Genomic DNA, 26,541 nt, shown 5'->3' with positions numbered 1-26,541 from the left:
CTTTGTGCTGCAGGAGTTTCCACTGCAGGATGTGCTGCCTGCTGCTTTGAGCAGAGCTGGAAGGCTGGCAGTTCGATGCACCCCATGCAATTGCTGAATTGCTTAGCCCAGCACAGCTGCCCAGGTGTCACCCCACACAGCAGACCCCTGTGGTCCCTTTATACAGCTCAACACATGAGCTTTCCTAAGCCCAAGTGCTGCAGAAATCAAGGCAGGGGTACAATGTGTTCTGTAATGATGTGCTTGGATTTACACCAACTTGCAGCATGAACAAGGAAACGTTTCAAACCCAGTAAGATAAGCTTGCACCCAACACACAAACCATCCCAGCAATTCACTGCTACGCATTTTATAGGCAGGTTGATTGGATCAGATGGTACAAAACAACCCTATAAAGCTGCAGATATAAGCACTAAAAAAGTGAAATATGCTTTCAAGTTCAGCCCCTCTGGAGACTTACCTCTGTAGTGAACAGCCTCAGTGCAAGCATTGGTGATTCTAGCAACATGCAAGCACTTTTTTCCTGCAGTTGAGTACTGCAGACATTAAACAGCTGAGGCTCTACAAACACGCATTACTCAACTGCAGCCCCTTCTCCTCACACTTCAACCCCAATCAGCTTCATCACATCTGCAGTTCCTGTTAAGGAGGCTGCCTGGATTCGGTCACAGTAGCTGAGCAAGTGCCACAAGCCTTCCTAGCTCATGACTGCACACAAGCACAGGACCCCACTGCTAGCACTAACAGCCTCCAGAGCTACAAGTGTGCATTTGATACTCTGAGACACCTGAAGCTCATGGCATGTGCAAGCTGTGCTTCTCAGCATTTCACTTGTGGCTGTAACCAGCAGACGCCCCAAGTATCCTATGAAACATTGATAGAGCAGGGATCCAGGGATCACAATTACCAGTGAAATGGATAATCTGCTAATTATTTCAATAAAAGCAGGCTTTTCCTGGACTGCAAGTCCTGTCAGATCATCACCTCGAGTTCCCATCAAGCCACAGGTGACCCAAAGCCTTTCCCTACCTGAAATAGCTGGGACAGTTGCAGAGGCACCTCTTCAGAGTGCAAGTCTTAAACAGCTTAAAACCAGCAATAAAAAGTAAAATATAAATTTTTATTTAGAATTAAAGCAAATACTTCAGTATCACAAACACAATATTAAACTTCAAGAAATATACTGCTAATTTGGAGGGAGCATTTATTTTTGCACAACCACAACATGCGCACAAATCCAGAAAAAGATGTGGAGTCTGAAATTTTCAACATCTCACCACCAGAGCAGTTGGTCACAACGTTTCATACAAAGTTACATATACTGTAATAGATGTTGACAAAATTTCTACAGAATCATCTTTATAGACAACAAGAAAGCTCTAAGAGGCAAACATTGCAATCTATTCTTCTTCTGATGAGTCTCTCTCAAACGTGTAGGCCATGAAGCAAGCATCTGGTCTCTTGGGGACAAGGGGATGCCCTGGTCTCACAATCTCAAAGCCCAAAAAGCTGAAAGTACGGAGCAATGCAGCTAGAAAAAAAAAAAGGAAGACATTTCATCACGTGATTCCGTAACAGAAGCTGAAGTATCCATCAAAACCAACTTCAGGTACTGCATCAGCCTTTTAATGCTGAGTTCACACCTACCTCTATCATCTCTGTTCTTGTGGAAACAAATGAACACATGATCAACTTGAAGCTGTTCTTCAGCAAACTCCAGAAGAACTGCAAAACTGTGAGACAAACACAGGGCACTGAGTGCACACAGGCAAAGGAGCAAGGCCCTGTGAAACCATCCTCGCTCGTTGTAAGAAGTGAAAGTCAGGGTTTGAAGACTGGCACCAGCAAGAAACAAAAAGCCAAGGTTCAAACATGGGGCACAACTCTAAGTCATGGTTACACCAAATTTCTGAAGGGAGAACTGCAGAGACAGACTCAGAATGAGGCTTGTTTTCAGTGGATAAAGGCAGCCATCGCTACCAGGAGCACAGCTTGCCATCACAGATCTTTTAGTTGGTTCTGGCTGACAGAACAGGCAGAGGATGACCTCAAACCAGGACCATTTGATGCTCTCTTACACGAGTGCCACCAAGTAACCAGACTTCCAATTTTAGAGAAATGGAAAAGAACAGTACAGTGTTGCAGACCTTCACGACAATTTATACTGAAGTTGCATTTTATTGCACCCACCTGTCCTTGCTCCCTTCAGGCAGAGCACCACTGGGTATTTCAATATAGAGGTTGTTGTTGTTCAGCACTGCTCTCCAACTAATGTGTTTGGCATCTGTAAGCCTTGACTGGACATTCAGAATTCTTGTCCTGTTATTAGATGTTAGTTCTTCTGTCACATTCAGCCGATTATCCTGCAGAATTAAGAATCACAACATTACTTCCAGTTCATTCTGGAGATAGGTTAACTTCCATGGAAAGGTTTAAGGCAAAAGAGCCCTCCCACCAACCAGAGAGAGCTGCTAAACAACACTCATACTCACCGAATAAAATAAATTAGCTGAAAGATTGTGATCCCTCTGACTATTCCCTCGCCCACCTGGGATCTTCAGGGGTGGGTGAGGGACATCAGGAGCACCACCGAGGCCCCGGACCCAGGTTACTACAGCAATTGAAGGGAACCCTGGAACTAGAGAAGGATCACAGTCAGAGGTAAGCAAGCGTTAAGAGTCATGAAAATTCTAAGTTTTATAAGCATTAGATGGCAGTGTTTTTTATTTTTTCTTTTAAATAAACCCAGATCAAGGGAATTCCTCCTGCTGCAACCTAGCTGGTAGCAAGACACAGGAACATCCAGGCCAGGCACAGAACATCACCTAAAGTCCAGAGCCAGAAGCACCAGAAAGGCATCACTGGAGTATCTGGATGGAAACACTGGTTTGGAGGGTGAAAATACTCTCAGTTTTTATTTCCCTATCAAGGCAGGTGTGTATTTGCTGTGTTTGACCCAATCTCAAGAAAGGAACCATTTCACTATTGCGTACGTGATGCCATAGACCCCATTTTCTTCCCCATCTTGATCTCTAAGAGATTATAACTGGCCCAGCAAGCTAGAGATCCTTTTCCTTACATACAAGATATGTAGCCTTAATTAAATTAGAATTTTGCATCAGTGCTTTTAGCTTGAGATCAGAAAAGATAGCATTATCTGTGAGACTGTCTCAAGAGCTCCTACGATGCAAAGCTCAGGAAGCAAGCTCTGGTTTCAATGCAAATCCAAATATCCGAAAAATCTAAGAGCCTTCCTGACTTTTAGAGCATTCTTACATCACTCAGCCACGCCGTGGTACTTTGGGTGAAGGATGCTCTGTCGAGACAGGAGCCTTTCTTGTACACACGCTGAGTTCCATCCCATCCATCAGGCTGCATCACTGTGAGCAAGCCTTTACTGTACAAACAGCAGAAGCTGTGCCTGGCCCCTCCCTCTGCACCATCCCTCACCCTGCAGGCTCACTCTTGAGTTGCGTCATCTCAGCAGATGCAGCAATCGAGGCCCTTAGGGAAATTTTCACAATCGTCCTGTCTGTGAGTGCCAGCAGCCATTTGCAAATCAGAATAAACACGTACAAAATAATCCACCATTTTGCACAGTTCACACGAGTTTAATTTTTTTTTCTTTTTTTTCTTTTTTACGAGCTTGACATCTGTGATGAATAATCCATACTGTAAAGGCAATGAATGGCCTTACAGGTCTAATATTATATGCTGGAAGCATTAGTAAGCACAGCAGCTATAAAGTTATTAAGCAAAATATAAATGGTAATTTGCTCAATCTCAATTAAATAAGGGTTCAATCCACTTTTTTAGGAGCTCTGGATTACTTTAATAGCAGCCTTACTTCTGAATCACTGCAGATCCCTGTATTCCTCATCAGCCTCAAAATAAGCCCTTAAACAAACCCGGGCAGCACTAACCCTTTTTGTGACCTCACCTTTCACCCCCAAGTATCAACAAAGGCTGTTCACACCTTGCAATTCTGTGTTTTAGTGATGCTCGGGTGTATCTACTCCGGTTGAAAAAAAGAAAAAAAACATTATCACCATTCTGAAGGATAAAAACAGCTTTTGGTGACGTTGTGGAGTTGCTCTCCATCCTGAACCAGCTGCATCCATCACTTCCCACGCAGAGGGCACAGCGATGCTCCTCAGCCTCCACCTCCTAACACCACTCAGCCCAAAGCTCCGCATCCCCAACATCTGCCGGCATTATTTAATCCCCGCTCGACTTTTAAACTACCAGCTCCCATAACGCTCTGCTTTGGGCTCAGCGCCCTCGATTCGTCGTTCTCCAGGAGACCTGCGCTTACATAAGGGGATAACAGCTCGCACTGCATCGCAATGCATCTCCCATCTCCGTCAGGCCCGGTTCCTTTTCCCTGCGGTGCCCCCCGCCCATCCCCCCCCCCCCCTCCGCCCCCCAGCAAACGTGGCACCGAGCCGCGTGGGGCGGGGATGGGGGAGGCGATGCGTGGGGGTGTAACCGCGTTACACGGGCAGCCTTCAGACGTCGAAATAAATACATTTTTCTTTATTGCCTTTTTGTCGTTGTTGTCTTTTTTTTTGGTTGTTTTTTTTTTTTTTTTCTTTTCCTCCTCTTCCCTACCCGCCACCCCTCCCTTGCCTTGTATGAGTGAGGAGGCCGCAGCACCGCCCCGCCCCCACCCGCCCTACAGCACCCCTCCCCCCCCCCCCAACCCTGAGCGGGGGCACCAGGGCGGGCCTTGAGGGAAGGGGAGGGAGGCCCCAACCCCTCACCTGCTCTGTCCGGTACTGAGGCTCAGCACAGCGGGCATGATGGTGCTTTTATTCCCCTCTTTCTCTCTAGCGAAGCAGTGACTGTTGAGTATCCGCTGCAGGGAGGATTTCACCATCCGGCCGCTCTGGTCCGAACCCCGAAACCCTCCGCCGCCCCCCGCCGACCGCTCTCCAGGCACTGCTACACAAAATGGCACCCCGGCCGCAGTGGGTTCTTATATACCCTCGGGAAAGCCACGCCCCCTCCTGTGGTGACGCACCGTTGGCTGGGTCACGCCCCCGGACGGGAGATGACTCTTTAGCAGTGGACGGATCAACTGTCCATGATAAAGCCTCGCTTTCCATTGGCTGAAACGAGCGCAGAGGCGGAACGAGAAGCTCTTTCCCTATTGGTGGGCAGCGCTATGCGTTCGCAAAATCGACGGGACGGGGAGGAGGGGCACAGAGGATTCCGATTGGCTGCGCCAGGCGAGAGTGGGCGGGGCTCGGCTGGGAGCCTTCTACACAGCGCCGTAAGCCCGCACTTCCCTCAGCACCACAGGTTCGAATCCCGCGTTCCCCGACTGTGCCTTGCTGAGGTAAACTGCGACGGGAGGGCGGGGCTCGGCGCATGCGCGGGAGGAAAGAGCGGGAGCGGCTGCCGTGAGCGCCCCTCAGCGGCGCGCTGTGAAGGCGGGGGCGTCGATGCCATCAATCAATAACCGCCCGCCCCAGGGTAGGGTAGGTTGTCCTGAAAGGGTGACCGAAGTGCTTTCCTGCAGCTTTTTATTTCGTTTGTTGTGCCTGCGTTTGGTCGGTGCGAGGGTCAAGTATTACAAGCAGATTTTTCTCAGAGCCGTCCCAAACTTGGTCCCAAACCTCCCCTGCTCCCCGCACATCTCTTCCAGTACCCCCAGATTCCTCCTTCCTATACACAGATCCTCCCATGTCCCTCACACTCCCCCATTAACACTATACACCCATGCACCCCATTAACTGTGCCTTCACCCCAATTCTGGGGTCACCCCAACCCTCCCTTCACTCTCCCTGTCCTCAGTCTCCCCCAAAATGCTCCCAGATTCTTCCCTTAACCGTTTATATACCCAAATCCTGCCCCTATTAATCCCTGATATACCCACATTCCTCCCCAATATCCCTCTGATCTCCCAATATGAGTCCCCTCATGCCCCCCAGATGTCTGTATTCAATTCTTCATTCAGCCCAGGCAATTCCAAGCCTGTTTTATTCCCTCCAGCTATCAAGTTGCTGCGTTTGAGTATTTCCACATTTTTCACCGTGTCTCTTATGCTTATTTGCTTTAAGATATTCCCATCCAAAAGCTCTGAGCTTTTGGGGGTAAAGCATTCATTGGTTCCACTTTGAACAAGAACTGAAATCCTCGCCCTCTGAAACTGCTCTGATTGACTGCAATGGAACAAAGCATATTGCCAAAGAAACCATTGTCTCTTTTCCTGCAGCTTGGATGACAAGCCTGGCATGGTCAGCAGGCAGTGACTGCTCTGGGAGTCCTGGCAAGTAAGAAGTACAAGACAAAAAGCCTTTTCCTGCTGCAGGTAGCTGCTCTTAGCTCCCGGAATACAGAATAACTGTGGTATGAGTGCTTTCATCCTGCTTTCTACACGTTGATTTATGGACGGGAAGCTGATTGCCATTTAATGTACTACCCAGAGACCAACTTGAAACAATAGGATAGCTGCGACTCGGGAAAATTGGGAGCAAATGAAGCACATCAGAGAAGATTTGGCAATTCACGTTTTGTGTGTTGTTTTAGCAAGGCTTTCCTGAATGGAGGGATGGATCTATTAGGCTGCCTTAGCGTTTTGTTTTAGGTTTCGTTATTTCTAATAATGGTGTTTATTATTTATGTAGTAATCCGACTGTAATTCCTGATAATGGCACAATGTCAAAGGGCTTCATCTTCACAGCTGCTCCCTGCTTTATTGTGGCACTGGAAACAGCTTTGCTCGCTGGATACCTGTCATCTCAGTGGGCCCTCATTCCATTTTACAGCTGAGTGACCTGGATAACACCGATGTTCTGCAGTGTGCAAAAAGCCCAATCAACCTGTTTTCTTTTTAAATATTGAATGAGATTAGTTCCAGCTGCAATTTTGCTGAGATAGCCTGACTCTTCCAGTTTAGCAGCGACAATGATTCATGCATCCTCACAGAGAAGGCTCTGACTCAGAATTTCAGGATTAGCAGCTGAGGCACTTTGAGATGTTGCCATCCCCAGCTGTTTTTTACCACTGTTTTGCCATCATTACCCTCCTGTAGCAGAGCAGGCAGAATTAGCTGCTCCAGTCACGTTCCTATTTGGCATCTCTGGCCAAGCCCATCTCATCCCTAGGTTATCTAATAACTGGGCAGTGAACCCAGACAGCTGATGTGCAGGCGTCCACGACTGCTGGGGCACAGCAGCTTTCGACCCAGAGGCCAGATGGGTTCATCCCAAGTCCTCTGCAGTGGCCTCTTTATTCCACTGGCTCTAAATACTGCTTCTCCAAGACACGTTTCAAAGGAACAGAACAGTCTCAGGGCTGGAGGTGCAGCAGGCAGCCTGGGGCAGTTGGTTTGCAGCAGTTCTGAACTGCTTTGCTGAACTCATTGGAGGAGAGCACACAGAGAGTCCCAGTTCTGTGTCTTACACAAACAGGTCACAGCAATTAGGCTGTAAAGTCAGCTGGGAAAATACTCTGTACAGTCTGAGTTACTAAATAACCAGATCTGTTAACAGAGAAAGTACAGGAGGGGCGATGATGCTGCACTCCAGATCAGGAGTCTGAATTTGAGTAGCTTCAGGTTGAGGAAAACAAGAGTTTTATTTTCCAGAAATTTGCCTTTTTTTTTTTTTTTAACCTCATTCCAGCATGTTTTTCAGTTTCTTTTTATAAGAGAGATGGCAGACAGTAGTCAGAATCCCCAGTTAATGATTCTTTATTTCTGCTTTCCCGAATGTCTTAGGATGGAAGAAGAGTTTGTGGCAGCACAGGAATAAGTGAAGTCAAGGTCAAAGTTGGCAGCTGATAGAAGCAGATGTTCGAGCAAGAAATGGATGAGACCAGCAACCAAATGTATTTCCTCTTCATTGTTTTCAGGCTTGCATGAGTTTGTGATTAGGTGACACAAAGCTAGCGCATAGAAAGCTGTACAGATCCCCAAACACCCTTAGGATTCAAGCATTAATCTTTCTGTGTTGTTTTCTGTTGGTGAGAGGAATGAGCTGCACCCACATGCGTGTGCTGGAGTAGCAACAAAGCTCCAGTGGAGGTGAATGGAAAAGATTGGTAATGGGCACAGAGCAGAAAACCCCATATATATTCTGCTCAGCTGCATCACGCTGCCATAGCTCCTCTTGGGTGTGGGATAGGAGGTGTTTTTGACATTGAGCAGTGCTGTGGGAATTGATCTGCCTCTGATTTGCTGAGTAGGGAAGTGCAACAGAAAGAAAAACACGAGCTTTCTTTTAAAGCATGTGCAGTTCTTACATAGCATTACGCACTGAATATCTCCCCAAAAGTAATTAAAAACCCAACATTTTAATAACTCAAGCATCCCAGTGAATAAAAGCCAGTTGTTCTGGTTGCCCTCATTCTCCCTATTCCAGCAATACAGGCATTGCTCTTACAGCTTTAAGAGTTATCTGGAGATGTGGCCAGGCACCAAAACGGAACAAAATATGACGCAGAGATGTCTGTCATGTTGTGTTTTCACAGAAATCAGGCTATGTGATGACTTCTCCACCCTGTAATTCAGCCTCTTTTTGTCCCAGGATAATTTAAACATTCGTCTTGGTCAGCTCAAGTACAGCTCAAGTTTATAAGGTTATGAGCATGAGTTTATCTAAATACGAGGCAGTGTTATTTCTAAACTTTATAAGACCTAAGTCTTCTAAAGTGGGGCCACTAAATCTATCCATCTCCTCCTTAGTTCTGATTCATACAGGTAACTCCCAGTTACCTAGTTCTACATACTCCCCCACTAGCTATGCTCTTTGGTGTGTTAGAATCTATTCTCATCTTTGTGGGCCATGTAATTAGAACACTTTCTCTATCATTTTCATCGGCTTCCCTGTGAGAATGATGTGATTTGAAGGTCAGCTTTTCTGCAGACCCACTTGTGCTGGAGGAAATTCTGCGTGCCACTGCAAAGTGAGGCTGGGATTCCTCAGTGTTCACCAGCACAGGGAAGAACTTATTTTCCAACATCTGGGTGAGATATTAAACAACAAATGTCCGCACTTCCTACCAAAGAAACTTAGGAACTCTGCATTCTCACTTCATAACAGCCACTATGAAGAGGATTATAAATTGAATGCAGATGAGGTAAGACACTTAAAATGCTTTAAAATCTCATTATTTGTTTTAAGGGTGTAAACTAACATAGTGTCGGTAGTGATGAGTTTTCTTCTCTAGGTTACCAGGATCAGGCTTAGAAGCACTGCGGTTTAGTTGCTTTGTAAACAATTATAATAATTATTGTAAAAATAATGCAGAGGGGAGCAGCTTGCAGCAAGAATGGGACATGTGGCAGTGAGCAGCAGCCAGGGACACAGCGGCTGTCAGGAACAGCACCTCAACATGGCAGGGAGAGAAGCTGCTTGAGCAGTTTGTCCTTATGGCTCTGTAATTTCAGAGTAATTACTTGATTTTGGGATTTTTTTTCTCCGGGTGCTGCTGCCAATGATGAGCAAATGGTCATGAGGTGTTTAGAGGTAGTTGCACAAGAATATAGTGCCAGACATTGCAACACCTTCCCTTCCACGCTCTATTTTCTGTTTCGTTTCCTTTGAGCCAAACGGAGCTCGCAGGGTTTGCCCTCTCCATCCCCACATTAACAAGAGATGATGAAATTCTGGTTCTTCCAAATTGCAGATCCACAGAGGGGAGACAACAAGCCCCATCTGCCCACATGCACCCTGCCTTTTGGAGTGGCATTCTGCTGTGAGCGCTTTCTTTCTCCTCTGACCCCTTTGGTTGCTGGAGCTTTGCACACTGGATTTGTTTTTGCTTAACTTCCCTTTTCTCTTGCAGAGCAGTTCTGGTGTTTCTTTCCAGGAAGGGCTGCTTTCACACCCTCTGTGTTGCAAGAGCTGGGCAGGATTGCTTATTTTCCATCGGCTCTTGTTGTGCTTGGATCAGTCAGCCTTAGGGACCGGGAAGCGCACGGTGCGTGCAGCTCAGCTTTTGTAACTGGTAATTTGGTTTGGAAATGTTATCCAAACAAACAGCAGGATGAGAGTTAAGACCTGTGCAGAATCTGCTCCGTCAGAAACGAGTTCAGAGTCAGTTCTGCCTGCCTAAACATTTCGCCCAACAGCTCATTAAAATGGAAATATTCAAAGGAGACTTTTCCCCCCCGATTAGATCGTTCCTTTGATAAGAGCATTAACGAGCATATTTTCCCATAAATAAAATGAACAAGCCTCGAGGGCAGGGAAGGTTGTTTCGCCTGCAATGAGTTATGTGCCACGCTCGTCCTTTTGCTGCTAGGGGAATCACTTTGCCCCTTTGCTGCAGCTGGGAACAGCTCAGGAACAGCCTCAGCACAGCAGAGCTGGCAGCGTGGGCTCTCTTCCAGCTGTAGACATCTAGTTCTTGCAGCTTTATTTCGGGTATAACCCCAAAAGCTGCTCGGAGCACTGCCAGCACCCAGCACAGCCCCTCAGTGACATCGGTGACACAGGAGGGGACAGGCAGTGCTCCTGCCAGCCTGTTTGTTTGAGCTTCACGCGGCCTCGTGCTTTCAATCCGTGAGCTCCTGTGGTTGAACCAATATTGACTCAGGGCTGTGTGTACAGAGCTGGTCAGCGATGCCCCCAGAGCTGCAGCCGGCCGTCGGGCAGCTCAGCGGGATGCTCAGCAGCTCAGGTTGGGGACAGCTGGTAAAGCATGAAAAACGCTCAAGAATTTCAGACTGCTGAGCCCATTTTCAGACTTCCAAACCCCAAGTGTGAGGACACAAGATGGCACGTGCCATCGAGCCCAGGGTGTCCTCACCCTGTTTGGAAGTCCGAAAGTGATGGCAGCTCTATTATGCCAACAGAATTCCAGTTTTCCTACAGGTTTCCACTGATGGAGCTGCCTTAGGTACACATTAACTTACACTGCCTCCTGCTTGTCATTAATGAGAGCTCCTGGACATGTCCTTCCATCCAACACAGTGCTCTGTGTGTGCTGTACCTCCCATAGAACCGAGGTTCTGGGAGATAAAGAGGTGCCATAAGGAAAACAGGAAGCCTTGACACGACTGTTCTAATTGGACTAGTCACCCAATTTCTTTCATTTCCTGCTTACTGTGACTTTTACTAATTGGAAAACCTACTGCTCAGGAGTGCATGCAAAGAAAGGGAGCAGCTGTTACAGAAAATAAACTGTCTGGGCAAGGAGTATTTCCAGAATTTGGATTTGGGGTGTTTTAGCCCCTGAAGCTGTGGCTTCTGTTTGTCTCAGTCCTCTCTTGGGTCAATTTCTCTGGCTAATTTTGGGCTGGTTGCTGGGTGTATCTTAATACGTTGCATGCAGCTTGCAGTGTGCCCTGCTGTCACGCAGCGCTGGGTTTCTTATGTGCAATTCTTATTCTTAATGTGCAATTTCTTATTCCCTTGGTGTTCCCAGCTGCATCTGCTGCCCTGTGTCACTGGGTGGGGAAACTGAGGCAGGGATGAAGAACTGTGTGGAGGTAAAGCTCCTCCAGCCTCAATTCCTACAGAAAAATGCACTATTTTGGGCTTTTCATCCTTCTGACCTCAGAGTGCCTTTGGAATAAGCAAAATGTTTTCTTGAGCCTAAATTATCTGTCCTTATCTGCCTCAAACCTCACTGATAATCCTCTTTGTTGCCTTTAAAAATATTCCTGGGAGATCTTTCTTTGGCAGTGATGGTTATGTGTAGTTCTCTTTTATATTGCACTCAGCTTTTCTTTCAATGGCTTCCTGATGTCTTGCTGCTTGGTATTGTTGGGTGGATGTACTGTGGTTTTAGGATTTGAAATGAGCTCAGAAATACTCTTCCCTGCGGTAAGAGGATGCTTTTTTTCCCACGAAATGTTGCAGAGACGGCCATCAAATGTTGATTTATTCAAAATTGGGTTTTCTCTTTTCAGTGCTCTCACGGTGATGCAGATTGACATTGCTGCTGCCCGTGCTGCAGCTCAGGCTTTGTCCAGCAGCACCAGTGGGATGCAACAAGGGTGAGTGTTTGCATCACCACCCGTTAAACTCTTTGAATTTCAACTACAAAGGAATCCACCCCAAAACCATCAGCTCCAAGTAGCAGATTGAGCCTATTTGGTTGGTTCAGACCCACTGGAGGATACAGAGACTCTCTCTCCACAGCCCAAATGCTTCTCATAGCGGCACTGAGACCTTTTTTCCATGACCCCCAGGTATAACAGCTGTGACCCATTTGTTTGGAGGAAGCTGTAAGATTAGGAAAAACAAGCTGTTCTCAATTTTCTTCCCAAATAAGCCATTGTTGTTGCTTTCCAAGCTCCCTGCTCGTTATGATATTTTGCAAAGTTAACAATCTCAAGGCACACAGCATCCAAGGGATGGCAGCTTGTTTCTCTGCTTTAATTTTTTCATCTGGGAAGATGCTGAGAGCCCTCAGCATGGCGTTATGGAGACACTGAGAACTGAGGCTTCCCCATGGTGCAGGGTTCAGCTTCCCAATGGGATGCAACACGCAGAGGTGGAGGGCCAGAGGACACCTTCAAAGCCAAACCCAGATATGCTGTTCCCACGTGATCCTGGGGTCCCACTCGCCTCCTTTTGCCTTGTTTTGATGATTATCAGGGAAGCATCCCTATGCCTTTGCTGCTACAGATGCAAAGCATCAACCCATGACCATGTTAAGTGCCATCACCTCTTAGGCAAAACCCAGCTGTTCGTTTGCTGCCTGTTGTGATGGGAGGTGAAAAAGAACAAGCACACAGGAACCAAAAGCCTGGTTTGTGCACCTGGGAGGTTACAAGTGTGATAATGGGGTTTTGGTGTTATGTTGTATGAAAGGGCTGCTGCAGCCTCAGAACTGGCTGCTGAGGTTTCGTTGGGTCTCAGCTTTGATGTTCAGCTGAAAGCTTTCTTCCGTGCTCTGGCAGAGGGCTGCAAACCAGCTCAGGTCTGAAGCACCGGCTCTGCAGCGTTGGGGTGGAAGGAGGTTGGCAAAGCCTCATTCTGCACCACAAAAATGTGGCTCGGAGGTCTCCCACCAGTCTGGGCCTGGGCCTGCCTCGGTTCCATGTGCCCATCTTTGATGAGGAACTTAGAAAATATTTTTTAGTGAAAACTGGTTGCTTTTCATCTTGCTTTGTGCTCAGAGCTGCATGGACCCTGCAGCCCCCAGGCTTGCTGTGGGCAGCTTTCCAGGCGTGGTGGGTGCAGGGAGCATTGCTCAAGGCATAGCAGGAGCAAAGCACCAAGAGGGGCTCAAAAACAATGCTTGATGTGTAAGGGCAGCCTCAGCCCTGCTCCTGCTGTTCCGCAGGTCACGGAGGTGGGTGCAAAGGGTTATGCTCTTATTTGGGTGCTGTTGGCCAAGGCAGCGTGCTCTGTGTAGGCTTGGCACTGGGCAGGGGACATTGGAGGGCTTGAAGGTGATGTCCTCCCTCCTGGCATGGAGGTTTGGGTTTGGGGATGGGGACAATTCTAGGAGTGTGTCTCTGAAAGCAGTGAGGATGGAAAGGAGTCAGGGATCACAGAGTCATGAAGGTTGGAAAAGACCTCTTAGATCCCAAATTCCAACGCATCCCACCATGCCCACTGGCCATGTCCCTCAGTGCCACATCTACACAGTTCTGACGGTGACCCCAACACTCCCTGGGCAGCCTGTGCCAATTCTTCTCCACTCTTTGGAGAAGTTGTTCCCCATACCCAGCCTGACTCTCTCCTGGTGCAATATGAGGTCATCTCCTCTCATCCTATTGCTGTTACCTGGAGCAGAGGCCAACTCCCCCTCACTACAATCTCCTTTCAGGAGCTGTAGGGAGCAATGAGGTCTCTTGAGCCTCCTTTTCCCCAGACTGTCCCGCTCCATCCCCTCAGCCACTCCCCATAAGACCTGAGTAGGAATGGAGAGAAGGATTGTGGTGGGGCTTTGCTTGGTTCGGCACCCCGACTCCCCAGCCTCATGCTCAGCACCAAGTACCGTAGCTTTCCCCTGAAGCATCCCCACCATCCAACCACGGCCCCAATCCCAAACCAGTGCATCTCTTTGGCACACCAGAGCCACCCCAACCGCTCTCCCCTCCTGCCCAGCACTGACTCAGACATCCCCTACGTGCTGTGCAGAGTTTCCTCGCCGTCACCCCGCACCTCGCACCGCAGGGTGCAGCGAGGCTGGGCCGGTCTGTGCATGCACACTGCCTTTGTCTGCTGCTGTAGAGGAGCAGAAAGTGCTGGAGGGAAACCTCTGAACGGCAAAAACCACGCGGGGCTCCATTGTTCCTTGCATCCATGGAAAATTACTCCTGCTCACTCTTCCTTTTGCTTGAGCGGCTCCAAACCACGGCTGGAGGAGGAGGGGAGCGTGTGTACGTGCGGGGTCAGAGCTGTTCCTTTTTTTTTTTTTTCTTGCCTCTAAATGATTTATTCTGAAAGGCTCTGGGCTTTGTGTCGCTGGGAAAACACGCAGCAAGCAGAAAGTGTTTGGGGAGCGACCATTTAAATGTCACTGGGGGAGGAAGAGGAAACAAGGAGCCCCCACACCCCAGCAATGCAGCCCCGCTCCCATCTGGCACAAGTTGTCTCTTTGCTGTTCTGTCTCTAAGCAGAAAGCATTTCTGCCCCTCACCGAGCCGCCCATTGGCTGCTGTTGCCTTTGGAGGAAGCTGCAGGCGTGCGCAGAGCAGCATCGCTGTGAGCACGCACAGAGCAATACCCTTCAATTGTGCAAAGAGCAGCACTCCTCCAGGGTGCTCAGCAAACGCTCTCGCTGTGAGCAGGCGCAGAGTAGCATCATTGCAAGCATGCATGGAGCAAAATCACTGGAAGCTGGCAGCGCTCAGGGCCAGGGCTTGGAGCAACCTGATTTAGTCTGCGATGTCTCTGCCCATGGTGCTGGGTTGGAACTGGATACCTCCAAGGTCCCTCCCAACCCAAACCATGCCGTGGCCCTGGGATGTTTCTGAGATAAGAGTGCACGGAGCACTGTTGCTGCAAGCTCTTCTCTGCTCAGCCGGAACGGAGCTGGGTGTCACCTGCAAGCGTTCCTCAGACAGAGGTGTTCCTGGCAGCCACAGCTCTTTTTTCACCCAAGAGTCTTGGGTTGGGCTTTTTTTGCATATGTTTTTGCCTTTGCAATTGGTTTTCTTCTCCTTTGGGAGCTCCTTGTGTGTGCAGGGAGCTGGGGTGACCTTTTGTGTCATGAGGCAGGTGGGATGGGATGCAGACGGGTGTTCAGGTTTGGGGTGTCAGGGTGCCTGCAGGGTGCCTCTAGGTTCCATGTGAGCCACTCTATTGCTTTTTCTCCCTAGGTCCTAAATTCAGATCTGTTGCAAAACCCCCAGAGGGCAGAGGGAGGGAAGCTGGAGGCATCTCCCTGTACAACCAAGGAGCCTCTCCTGCTGTCCCCCTCTATTTCTTCACCTTTTTCCCCTGAGATCTCAGGCTTTTGCTGCCTTCTCTGCTCTTCCCAGCCCTGGACAGGACAGCAGGGAGCGATATTTAAAGCAGCCAAACCCGCGTAGCTGTGCAGTGACCTCCTCTCCCTTCTTGGCTCTGAATTCCTCGCATCCTTCTTTTCTCTGTAAAAGGAGAGCTGCTCTATTTAGGGACTGGGTAAGGTGCCTCCAGCAGCAAGTCTCTGTGCTTTTAGCTCCCCATTCCCTGCCGTGCTGACCCATGTGGCGTAGGGAGCCCAGGGTTGGAGATGTGCAGACCCCAATCAGTTATTTGGCAAGCACTTGCTCCTTACAGCTTTAGCTAGAGCCTTCCCTTCCCTAGAGCTAGAGCCTCTCCCTTCTTGCTATTGGAAATTATTGCACTCCAAAATCAAGAATCATGAAACTGAGGTCATGGGACCAGTTAGCATGAAGGAGAGAAGTCCCACGGCATTTTTTCCTGATGAATAACACTGCAGAGTGATAAAGGGCACAGAATGGGGCACGCACATAGTGAGAGCCCCTGGGGGGACCCCCTGCAGGGTGCTGGGGGTACCAGAGTAACCCTATCGCCCTCACTGGAGGCCAATCAGGATTTATGGCCTTGTCACCAGCCGTAAATTTGACATCTAGGGTTGGGTCACACGTAATCGAAGCCAAAGAGGGATCTCGTGGGTAGATAAAGGGGTGACCTTCATGCCAGAGGGCAGGGAGCAGGACATAGGCTGGGTCTCCCCATTGGGTTCACTGCTGGTTGCATCTCATTTCATCTGTAAATCACCCTTCTTTGGAACAGCTGTTGAATCCCAAGGTCGACAAAGCTACACGACTTCTCCCATTACACCATTTTCTGTCCTGTTTGCATCCCATAAATTAAGTCAGTGAGGAGCTTGGTGTGGGATCTGGAAGTGTTTCACAGCAGGATCAGTCTCTCCCCTCTAATTAAACATTACAGGTTCCTCATGAATCACACCACATGCAGTATGAAAAGCCTCCATGGGGTGATTGATGGGAAATATGTTTTGATGTGCAGACTCGGGCCTCACTCCTCACCCCATGCACCGCCAGCCCTCTTTCTTTGCATTCCTGTATCTTTTCTGACACAGGATGACCAGTGCTGTTTCAAGATGTAGGTGCACAGTGGGATTTCTGCATGCACAGGCTGCTTTTTTCTAGCATCATCTCTGCACCATTTGCAGCAGTCCCCTAGGATGCCTTTTTGCTGCTGTAAGCCCTGCGCTGACATTTGCACAGCTGTACCCACAGTGCCTCTGAGCTCCCTGCACAGCACTAGCTCACTGACTGCCTCCTGTTGCACATGGGCTACTAGAGGGGAGCCGTGCTCTTATTGCAAAGAAACAAAGCGTAGATGATCATGCTGTCTCCCCATCTTCTTTCTAACAACCACAGAAAGCACTGACCAGGAGCAGCAGAACTGGATGGTAGCAGAAATGTCAGCAGGATGCTTGGGTGCAGGAGGGAGTGCAGGTGAGCAGGACACAGCAGGGCTGTGCTGGTGGCAGTGCTGGGGAACAGGGAGGGACACATGGAGGTGGTGGAGATAGGGATGAGAAACCTCTGCTCCGTTTTTCCCACTGCTCTGCCTTATTAGCCCTATTCACAGGGTGCCCTTCCATGCAGCACCTGGGATTTTAACCTTTATTCTTGGAAAATTGTTCACTTCTTGGAGCTGCCGTGGAGCAGTTATTCACCCCTTTCTCCTCCCCTTGTGACATGGAAAGAAATTCCCACGCAGCAGCGCATTGCCCTGCAGCCGGAGCCGGGCTCTGCCCCACACCACAACCTGCCCCATCTTGTCCTTACCTCCCAGCCTGGCTGCACTGCTCATCCACCTGCACGCTGCTGTGCTGCCTTTGATTCCTCCCCGATGAGATCATCCACCTCTCAGCACAAAACACAAAACTGAGCGGTGTAGTCCTGGCATGGGCTGTTTCACTGTTTCACTGGACTCTTTCATTCTCTTGCTTATTCCCTACCGGGCCTTCACATCTTCTTCTTCTTGTCCTGGTAAATGGAAAACAGCCCAGTGGTGGCAGTGGTGCAGTTTGGGAGCATTTGGGGATGGCTGCTGCACACATTAATGGTGAGAGCTGCTGCTCTGATCTCAGCAGTCCTACAGCACCCGGCTATCGATCAAAGCACTGTGCAGGTGCAGAGGCAGAAGGGACCAGCAAGATGCTGGGGGTCATTGTCACCCTGATTCAGGGTGGCGTGGGGTTCATCAGGTGCTACATGAGACTGAGGATGGGCATGGGGAGGTGCTCACCCCACTCTCTGCAGGAAAACAGGTGATTAAAGAGAAGTGCCTTCTGCTTGTCTCTCTTTTGCTCTTAAAATCCCCAGATCTCAAGAATAAGTCAATGTTAGAATCACAGAATCATTAAGATTGGAAAAGACTTCTAAGAACACCCAGTCCAGCTGCCCACCTTCCCCCAGGCCTGCCCAGCACTGCCTCATGATGGGCTCAGAGATGGGGACTGCTGTGCCCAGTGCTGCTGCACTCCTTCCTATGAAAAAAAAACCCCTCGCGATTTCAAGCAGCCAATTTGGGGCCTGACTCAGGGCTGGAGGAGGAAATTCCTTCAGGCTGTTGTTTGTGTTTTCCTAGAACAGGAAAAAAAAAAAATACACAGCAAGAAGCCTCAGCTGGCTCTGCTCCCCCACCGCACATATGGGGCCAGGAGGAGGGACAGAAGGGATGGAATCCTGGAGCCGTGGTGTGGACGTGCATCCCTTCAGGGATCCTTTATGCTCCTGAGGCACCACTCGAGGGCAGCCATGCTTCAAACACAGCGGCAATGCCAGGAACCTTGTGGTTGGGATGGGCTCTGTGCATCCATCTCCTGTTGTGGGGAGCCTCAAGGTCCTGCCTTGGCCAAAACCCCGCTCCTGGCTTCTGTGCTGTGGGTTTTCTTCCTGAGATGGAGCCCAACCTAAGCTATCCCTAGCTGCAGGTGGGATGCTGAGATGGATTGGCTCCTCTGGGGTGAAAAGAGAAGGGTTTGTGGTCAGTGCAAGCCATGTTACAGTGCAAGTCATGTTACTGTGCTACTCTGGGGAGAAAACAGCATAAAAGCCACTGCAGCACTTCAACCTCAGCTGGAGGTGCTCATGCAGGTCCCTTCAGAGGCAGCTATGTGGGATGGAGCCTGTGGTTCCATGACCTTTAAGGCCCCTTCCAACCCAAACCAACCATTCTGTGGTTCCATGATCTTTGAGGTCCCTTACAACTCAACCATATTATATGGTTCTGTGATTTTTAAGGCCCCTTCCAACCCAAACCATCCATGGTTCTATGATCATGGTCCTTTCTGATGCCAAAGAAAGTGGAAATCAAGCCTTTCCAGCCTTCTTCCACTATCACAGAGAAACAAAGAAACAAGTAGTGAGCAGGCAGGAGAGCACAGCCTGGCACGTGAGATTTGCATGTGATTTCTGAGCTCTGCTGACTTTTAACTTGGAATTTCTTATCTAATAAAGGAAAGGAGAAATGGGGAACAGCTGGTTGCTCTTGAAATGAGTTCCTGGTCCCACCAGCACCACATGGTGCTGCTCCTTGTTCCATGTCAGGGATGAGGTGTCTGGTGGGACCTGTCCCTGTCACCAGGCAGCACCTTCAAGGATGTTTTGTTTGGGATGTCGTGTCCCAACAGTTGCTTGCTCATGCTCTACTCAGAGCTACAGATGGCTTGGAGTCTTCAAAGAGAATAACGATTAGCCCCAAGCAGCACTGAGCTGTGAGAAAACGTATAATGGAACAATTACCAAATGAAGCTGAGACTAAAAGTGGCATTTAATGGGATCTGGCACCTCGTGTTCCAGCTGACCTGAATGCTGCTCCTTCTGCCAGGCAAATGGAGTGAAAACCTCTGGGATTCATAAATCGGAGTATTTAGGTCACACGTGGATTAGGGTGCGATCAGACAGCGCAGAGCTGCTCTGGATCATATGGGATCACCAAGGGCAGAGGGGCCCATTTGGTACCAGCCGTGGGCATCAGCTTGTGCTTAGGATGCTCCATTTCTCCCTGGATCTCTCCGTGTCAGGAAGCATTACCCAATCCCACAGTAACACCTGGTGGCACAAAGCCACAGGAACATCTTGCTTCCAAAACGCTGCGGGCTTCCAATTAATGGCACCCAGACAAGGAGATTGCTCGCCTTGATTCATCTCAAATCATCGGTGATGAGAGAAGTGTGATTTGACGGGAGAGGCACAGCTGGCAGACAGAAAACGTCTCTTTGCTTCCTGTAACTTCTCAAGCACTCCCTGATGAAGATGGTGTCCATTTGTTTGCATCACCCCATGGCTGTGTGAGGGCACGGTGCGGAGACGACGCCGGCTGCAGTTACGGACCACGTAGTCCTTCAGTTCTGACTACAGACAACATCAACTTCCCTTAAACCCAAGTCTGAAGATAACGGTGGGCCAACCTCATGTCTTAGCAGCTGTCTTTTAAGCACAAGTTATTAAGGATGGGGAGGAAGGAGATTCCATCCCACTGGGAAGATGGGAGAGCATTGCTATAGAAGCACGGGGTTGCTGCGGCACAACTGGAAGCTGGCTCTTGGGTACCAACCAAAACCCCTTTTCTGAGCCTCAGGGCAAGGGAAAAGCTGGGATTTGGTGGGGAAGTCAAGGGATTAGGAAAGGTTTTACCTCTGGGTATCTCCTTCCTCCGTCTGCCTGAGTTAGAACTGAACACTGGGGATGAAACACCTCTTGGTCCCTTCCTGCTGCAAGAAACAAGCTGAGAAGGCCCTGAATGTGCAGGAGAGTCCCTGTCCCACGGTCCCACACCAGGATGAGTGGGAAGAAGTTTTGCTTGGGCTCTGCATGCGAGTCCTGGGAGGATGAGTTTGACATCAGGAGAACACAGCAAGCTGACAGACCTGCAAGCCCCACATGAAACACAGCTGGGAGCAGAAGGGGTTGTTATTCAGCCCTGCTTTCACTTTGCCCCTATAAAGCAAGTGTGCCTCGCCAGCTAACTGCCTGACCCTACTGGAGTGGGAATAAAACAGAAATATACCCTTGGCACGCGCCCGCAGCCCTGGCGCATTGGGGAGGGCTTTGTTTACGGCACAGCTCTCCTCCATCTGGGCTCGGCTTCGGCAGAAGGTTATTTATACTGCAGTAGGGTTCACTGCGTGCTCAGCCCTGCCTCTGCCAGAGCCGGGAAATCCCTGCCCTGGAAAGCAGACGGCTGCTCCTGTCTGCTGCGTGGTCCTAAAGCAGGACCGTGGGCTGACGCCCCGTGGCCAAGAGTGCTCCCAGCATGCAGGAGGAGGATGCTAGTTATCCTTTTTGGGGTATATAGGAGCTCCCCAGGCAGAGGATGAGGAGGGCGAGCCTTCATGCTGGGCACCGTGCAGGTTTCCTCCCTGTCCCAATGTGCATAAAACCCTGGGAGTCCTCCAAGCTTGGGCAGGGGCCAGCCCATGCCATCCATCATCGCGGCGTCAGAAAAACAGATGTTAGGGGGAAAAAATGCTCTGTAAGTTGTTTTTAATTCTGTTAATAGGAAACAGACCGCGTGGCTTCAATCTGGCTGCGGAGCCCTGGAGCTCTGTTTGGGATCGGCTCCTGCTGTCTGGGGCTCCAGAGGTGCCGGTGCCTGGTTTGTCCCTCCTGTGAATCCTGCAATGGATGAAATATCAAACCTGTGCTGATGGCAAATGTCAGTGCTGCAAAACGACGTGTTGCAGCTTTGGGTTCTCAGCCCTTCTCCCTTCCAGAGCAACATCCGAAGAGGTGTCCTCAAGGCAGGACACGGACACGTGCCACGTGGTGCCACTTCAATGGGGACACACTGGGAGGGCGGGCTCCTACCTGAGGCTGTCCCCACCAGCAGAGCTGCTTTTCCTTTCCTGCTGCCCCAAAAAGGGGATACCCCATCCCCTTGCAACCCCACCGCTGGGATGCACTCAGGGAGCAGAGCCACAGCCCCAGGTTTGGGGTCAGCCCTGTGCCACACTGCCTTTTCTGGGGGGGCAGCTCTGGGCGCTGCAGCCCCCGGTGATTGGGTGCTATTTTGCTCGGTGCAGGAGCAGCTGTTGCTGTACATTACTGCACACTGCCTGTACCGGACCGCAGGCTGGAGGCGAGGCGGCTGTGCTCAGCCCGAGGTATGGCTTTGTGTTGATTTTCTCCTTTTTTATTGAATCAGGGTGGGCAGCAGCCCAACACACAGCCAGGGGGATGTGGTGCCGTGCTGGCCACGGGCACAAGGAGGGCAACGGGACCCATCCTGATGTGGCCATGTGAGTGTGCTCAGGGATGGCAGGGCGGGCAAGGGGCTATTTTTGGCCATTTCTTTGACATGAGTTAGCAACCGCGGGCTCTCACAACTTGGGCTTGCTCAGGAAAAGTCCAAGCAACAGCAAAATGGGGCCATGTTTCATCTGTGGCCATAACTGTGTGTGTTGAAAAGACTTGGAGTGCAGAGCACGTGGGAGAGGATGCAGCATTCATGCACGAGGTAGCCTTACCCCCTTAGAGGAGTCACTGCAAGATGAGGGCTGGAAATGGGCTGTGTGGTGGCAGCCCTGGCATTGGTGGTCATGCCTACCATGTGGCCATCTTTGCCGTGTGGATGTCCCTATGCCATGTGGCCGTCCCTATCCCACACGGCTGTCCCTGCCACGTGGCCGTCTTTGCCATGCTCTGCTGGGCAGTGGCTGCGTGCCTGGGGCACTGGCTTTGGAGATGATCCAGTATGAACCCTGGGGACCACGCTTACCACCTCCACGCTCCCATTGCCTCGCCATGGAGAAGACTTCACGAGCTTGGGGAGGGAGCCCCAAAATCCAATTCTGGGCAATAGATGCTCTGCTTCTCAGGGGAGCACAGGCCAGCTTGCCTTGACTGAGGTAACTAAAACAGAACCAGAAGTCTTGTTTTGATGCCATGTCGAAAGCCAAGATCTTTCAAGCCATTGCTTCTCAGCCACCAAGTTTGCTCATCATTATTTGTGTTGCTTCCAATGTCGTGTTTTAGATTCCAGCCTGGGAATTGGTGCTTTTTTTTCTCAGCATTCATTTTTCCACCAGGGAAAAATAAACTAAATCTGGCTCAGATGGGGCAGAAATTCCTCTTCCCAATGATGGATGGGATGTGCAGATCCCGGAAGCCCACGGCCTTGGGGTGGTGCTTTTGGGGTGATGTTGTGCCCTCCAGGCTGATTGTCCCCATGTGGGTGATGGCACAGAGGCCACTGTCCCCCTCATCTCGCCCAGGAAGGTGAGCATCCTACTGAGTGCCACGCTCTGCTTGTCTTCTGCAGGTGCTGATGTGCCAGGGAGCAGCGGTGGGGAGAGCCATAGATTGTAAGTGTGCTGGTGCCTTTGGGTCCGTCTTCGGGACAGGGAGGCGGTGTCTCAGTTCCCATTTGCACCATCTGTGATGAAGACTGGATGGTTCAGTGATTAAACTGGGTGCAGGACAGGATTGGGACTCTGACACCTGTGGTTCCACCTTGCAACCTGGTGGGTTTGACAAGAGTTGAGACCCTCCTGTCGTGGGATCAGGGCTTACAAAGGGTCATGGGGAGGGTTACTGGGAAAAAACCTTCGCCGACCCAGCCAAGGGGTGAGACCAGCTCCTGAACTGGGGATGAGGAGCATAGTCCCTATGTCTGTGTAGGGCTGTGGTATATGGCCCAGGGGCTGCTCCGTTCCCAGCCTGCATGGAACAGCACAAAACAATCCACCTGACATGGAGTGCAGCACCCTCAGGAGCTGGTAGTGGTGGTGGGCTGGGATCTGCATCCTGCCCTGGTGTCAGCGTTTGGGCATCCTCAGGTGCACACCCTGGAGAGGTTTGCAGGTTGGGAAGCAGAGAGCTCCCTCCTGCAGAGTTTGGGAGCAGGAAGCACAGCCCTCATGGGCCAGCTGTTGCTGTCACTGAGTGGCAGTTCTCACTTGTGGCACCAATCCAGCACTGTGACACAGGGCAGCAGGCAGCCAGCACCGAACCCAGACCCCAGGCATTGTCCCCGTAGTGGGGCCCATCTGGCGGATCCCACAAGGGTTGGGATTGCTCAGGCGCAGCCCAACACTGCAGCAAGGAGCCAGCTAGTGGTGAAACCCATCTTAGCAGATAATCAAATCCCAACGTGCTCAGAGATACAGACACAGGCACCAGGGAGGAGCTAGCAAAGCTCCAGCCTGGCCCTAGCAGCCACCAGGACTGCAAACAGGGGCTGGTTCCATCCGCTCATCCCCAGCTTCATTCAGCATCTCTGGCTCTGGCTCTAGGAGGGTTCACGCAGCTGACCCCCATCCCACCTGACCGTGCACATGCACCCACGTTTGCTCCTCTTTGCACAGGGCCTAAAGGAGGTGGGGACCCGGTGTGGTGTCCCTGAGCAGCAGTTGGACGTCCCTGAGCTGAGCATGCCTGAGCCGACGTCGCACAGCACGGAAAAGAAGCGTGAGAAGAGTGCAGAGAAGGTGGGAGCAAAGGGCAGCGCCGCGGTGCCTGCAGGTAGGAGTGCATGGAAAATCCTCATCAACCCCAACACTGCCCCACTGTCCCATGTCCCCAGGCAGCCCACGGGCACCATCTGGTGATGGGTTGGGGATGGAACCCCCCATTTCTGCAATATGAACCCCACGGGGCTTGATGCAACCCTTGTGAGGCTGCACAGGGGGTGTCAGAGTCCACCTCTGGTAATTCTGAGTTCCTTTGGGTTCCCAGTCCCCAAAAGCCTCCCCGTGAAAGCAAAAGTGGAGCCCCACAGCCTGGACCCCGCGGAGGAGCCGCTCATCTGGGAAGGGCTCACCCTCAACAAGTGCATCCTGGTGGCCTCCATCGTCGCCCTGCTCAGCGTCAGCTTCCAGGTGCTCCAAGGTGAGCGCTGTCCCTGTGCTGCCAGGATGGCTGCACCTCAACATTGCCACCTCCACCCCCTGCCCTCTTTCCCCTCTTCTCTTCCAGCTCCACCATGCCCCAGGGACGGTGTCAGCAGTGGCAAGCAAGAGCCCCCAGCAGCTCCCATCCATGGTGAGTTCGAAGCTGGGTGGGTTCCACAAGAGGCTGCTGGGGTTTTAGGGTTAGGGGTAGGGTAGGGCTTGGGTTGTGGCTCATTGCTCTCCATCCCCAGAGGTCATTATCCCCAAGGAGGAGGTCCCAGAGGTGGTGGCTCCACAGCCCGTCCCGCCTGAGAGCAGCATACCGGAGGATGACGATGGTGACGATGATGGTGACGATGATGACGAAGCAGACAGCAACCTGGTATGGGGCTGAAGGTGGGGGGACAGCATCCTCTGGTGCAGAGGAGATCATGGTCCCTGGAGGTGTTAAAGAACCATGGAGATGTGGCACTTGGGTTCATGGTCAGTGGGCATGGTGGGTGTGGGCAGGGGTCAGGTTTGGGGATCTGAGAGGTCTTTTCCAACCGGAATGGCTCTGTGGTCCTCCATGGGAGGGACGGAGAGGGCATGAAGTGTGTGACACCGCTGTCTCCCAGGCCGAGCCCTGGATCTTCAAGAAGTGGTTTGGCCGCTCGGAGCCGGGACATGAGGAAGAGCCTGGAGAAGAGGAGGAAGAGCCCACAGAGAAACCTCAGGAGCCAACAGCCAAAGTGGAGCTGAGGAAGGTCCAGGAGAAACCACGGGGCCCAGAGAAGAAAGAGGAGAAGACCCGAGGTCCGGAGAAGGAGGAGAGAAAGGAGGAGAAGGAGGAAGAGAAAAAGGAGGAGAAGGAAGAGAAGAAAGAGAAGAAGGAGGAGAAGAAGGAAAAGAAGGAGGAGAAGAAGGAAGAAAAGAGAGAAGAGAAGAAGGAAAAGAAGGAGGAGGAGAAGGAGGAGGAGGAGAAGGAGGAAGAGGAAGAGGAGAAGGAAGAGAAGAAGGAGGAGAGACCGCGTGGCCCGAAGAAGGAGGAGAGGCCCAAGGAGGGCCGCGCAGCCCCAGCAGAGAGGAGCAGCCGTCGGGAGCCGCGTCCCAAGGACAGAAGTCCTGAGGAGAAGCCCCCCAGAGCCCCACGGGCACACAGGGAGCCCGAGCAGCAGCAACACAAGAAGAGACGCCGTGAGGGGAAGGAGAGCCGGCGGGAGAAGGATGAGCAGCGCAGGGATGGAAGCAAGGGCAGAGCGGGCAGAGCTGAGCGGCAGGAGAGCGGCCGGAGGAACTGGGGGCTGCCACGGGGCGAGCAGCGGGGCAGGAGGGCCGGGGAGCCAACAGGGAGGGACAGGGCGCGAGAGGGCCGGCGGCGTGACTGAAGGCTGCCAGGGACCGACTGGGCCCGGCCCCACGGATACACGGCCACCATCTGTCTGCTGGACCCCCCTGCTGCCACCACGCCTTCAGCCTTTGTCCCCATAGCCAGAGTGGCTGCAAGCAAAGTGGGGACACTGGGGTCCTGCTGTACCCATGGGACATTGGGACCTGCTGTGCCAATGGAGACATTGGGGTCCTGCTCTGCTGATGGGGACAATGGGATCTGCTGTGCCCATGGGGACAAAGGGGCACTGCTGTGCTGATGGGGACACTGGGGTCCTGCTGTGCTGATGGGGACACTGGGATCTGCTGTGCCCATTGAGACATTGGGGTCCTGCTCTGATGATGGGATTCATCTGTGCCCACGAGTGACTGAGTCCTGCTGTTCCCATGGTGACACTGAGTTCTGCTTTGCCAACGGGGACGTTGGGGTCCTGCCATGCCTGTGGGGACATCGGCCACCCAGCCCAGCATGAGCCTCTGTGGGGACTCTAGGACTCCCCAGGATGAAGGCAGCCCATAGGGAGCATGGAAATGAGCTCTGCTCCCCCTGGGCTTCATGCCACCCTCCATCCCCAGCTGCAGCAGCAGCTCATTGTCTCCCATGCTGACACCTAAGGAGCAAGGATGCACTCCCGGCAAACAGAGGGGTCTGCAGCCCTGGTAGCTCTTTAATTGAGTGAATGATTTTATTGAAAAAACAAATCAAAGAGAGAAGTGCGTTCTGGGTGAAGGAAGCCAGGCTGCCCTCGGAGCGTGGACACGTGGCCCCAGTGCAGGAGGCCCAAAGCTTCAGAACCAGAGCTCAGGTCCTGCCCCGCAGAGCTGCTTTTAGGCAGAAAGCACACGAGCATCACCACACAGTGCTGCAGCAACTGCAGGAGACTCCGACTGCAGCGGGTTTGAGTATTCGCTAAACCAGTAGTGGTTAAAACAAAC

General features: G+C 51.3%; 2 protein-coding genes across 7 annotated transcripts; one reads left to right on the top strand and one right to left on the bottom strand.

Annotated features, from left to right (window-relative positions):
* Positions 1–1,099: 1,099 nt before the first annotated feature.
* OAZ1 (ornithine decarboxylase antizyme 1) lies at positions 1,100–4,958 on the bottom strand. Its single transcript, XM_048927801.1, is given in 6 exon segments — positions 1,100–1,531; positions 1,648–1,733; positions 2,191–2,363; positions 2,493–2,579; positions 2,581–2,638; positions 4,764–4,958. Coding segments are annotated over 6 exon segments (651 nt in total). The 5' UTR covers positions 4,880–4,958; the 3' UTR covers positions 1,100–1,400.
* Positions 4,959–5,257: 299 nt separating this feature from the next.
* LOC125685107 (cilia- and flagella-associated protein 251-like) lies at positions 5,258–26,459 on the top strand. 6 transcript variants are annotated; one of them, XM_048927905.1, is made up of 9 exons: positions 5,259–5,341; positions 6,221–6,354; positions 21,430–21,510; positions 22,668–22,710; positions 23,713–23,869; positions 24,083–24,235; positions 24,323–24,388; positions 24,489–24,619; positions 24,855–26,459. In XM_048927905.1, the coding sequence occupies exons 5-9, from the start codon at positions 23,779–23,781 to the stop codon at positions 25,602–25,604; spliced, it is 1,191 nt and encodes a 396-aa protein (XP_048783862.1). In that variant the 5' UTR covers positions 5,259–5,341; positions 6,221–6,354; positions 21,430–21,510; positions 22,668–22,710; positions 23,713–23,778; the 3' UTR covers positions 25,605–26,459. The 6 variants fall into 6 exon arrangements, with proteins under 6 accessions (XP_048783866.1, XP_048783862.1, XP_048783860.1 ...); XM_048927903.1 differs by having other exon boundaries at positions 5,288–5,478; XM_048927907.1 differs by lacking the exon at positions 21,430–21,510 and adding an exon at positions 8,841–9,087 and having other exon boundaries at positions 5,288–5,478; positions 6,221–7,836.
* Positions 26,460–26,541: the final 82 nt, after the last annotated feature.

This window comes from Lagopus muta, chromosome 26 (genome assembly GCF_023343835.1).
Source record: "Lagopus muta isolate bLagMut1 chromosome 26, bLagMut1 primary, whole genome shotgun sequence".
Classification (NCBI taxonomy): Eukaryota; Metazoa; Chordata; class Aves; order Galliformes; family Phasianidae; genus Lagopus; species Lagopus muta.
This window is presented reverse-complemented; position numbering and strand designations above follow the sequence as displayed.

Excerpts from the sequence above, each read along its gene's own strand:
- LOC125685107 (XM_048927909.1), top strand. The coding sequence starts at position 23,779 with ATGCCTGAGCCGACGTCGCACAGCACGGAAAAGAAGCGTGAGAAGAGT. Across the intron at positions 23,870-24,082 it reads CAGCGCCGCGGTGCCTGCAG|TCCCCAAAAGCCTCCCCGTG; the intron begins GTAGGAGTGCAT and ends TTGGGTTCCCAG. Across the intron at positions 24,620-24,854 it reads ACGAAGCAGACAGCAACCTG|GCCGAGCCCTGGATCTTCAA; the intron begins GTATGGGGCTGA and ends GCTGTCTCCCAG.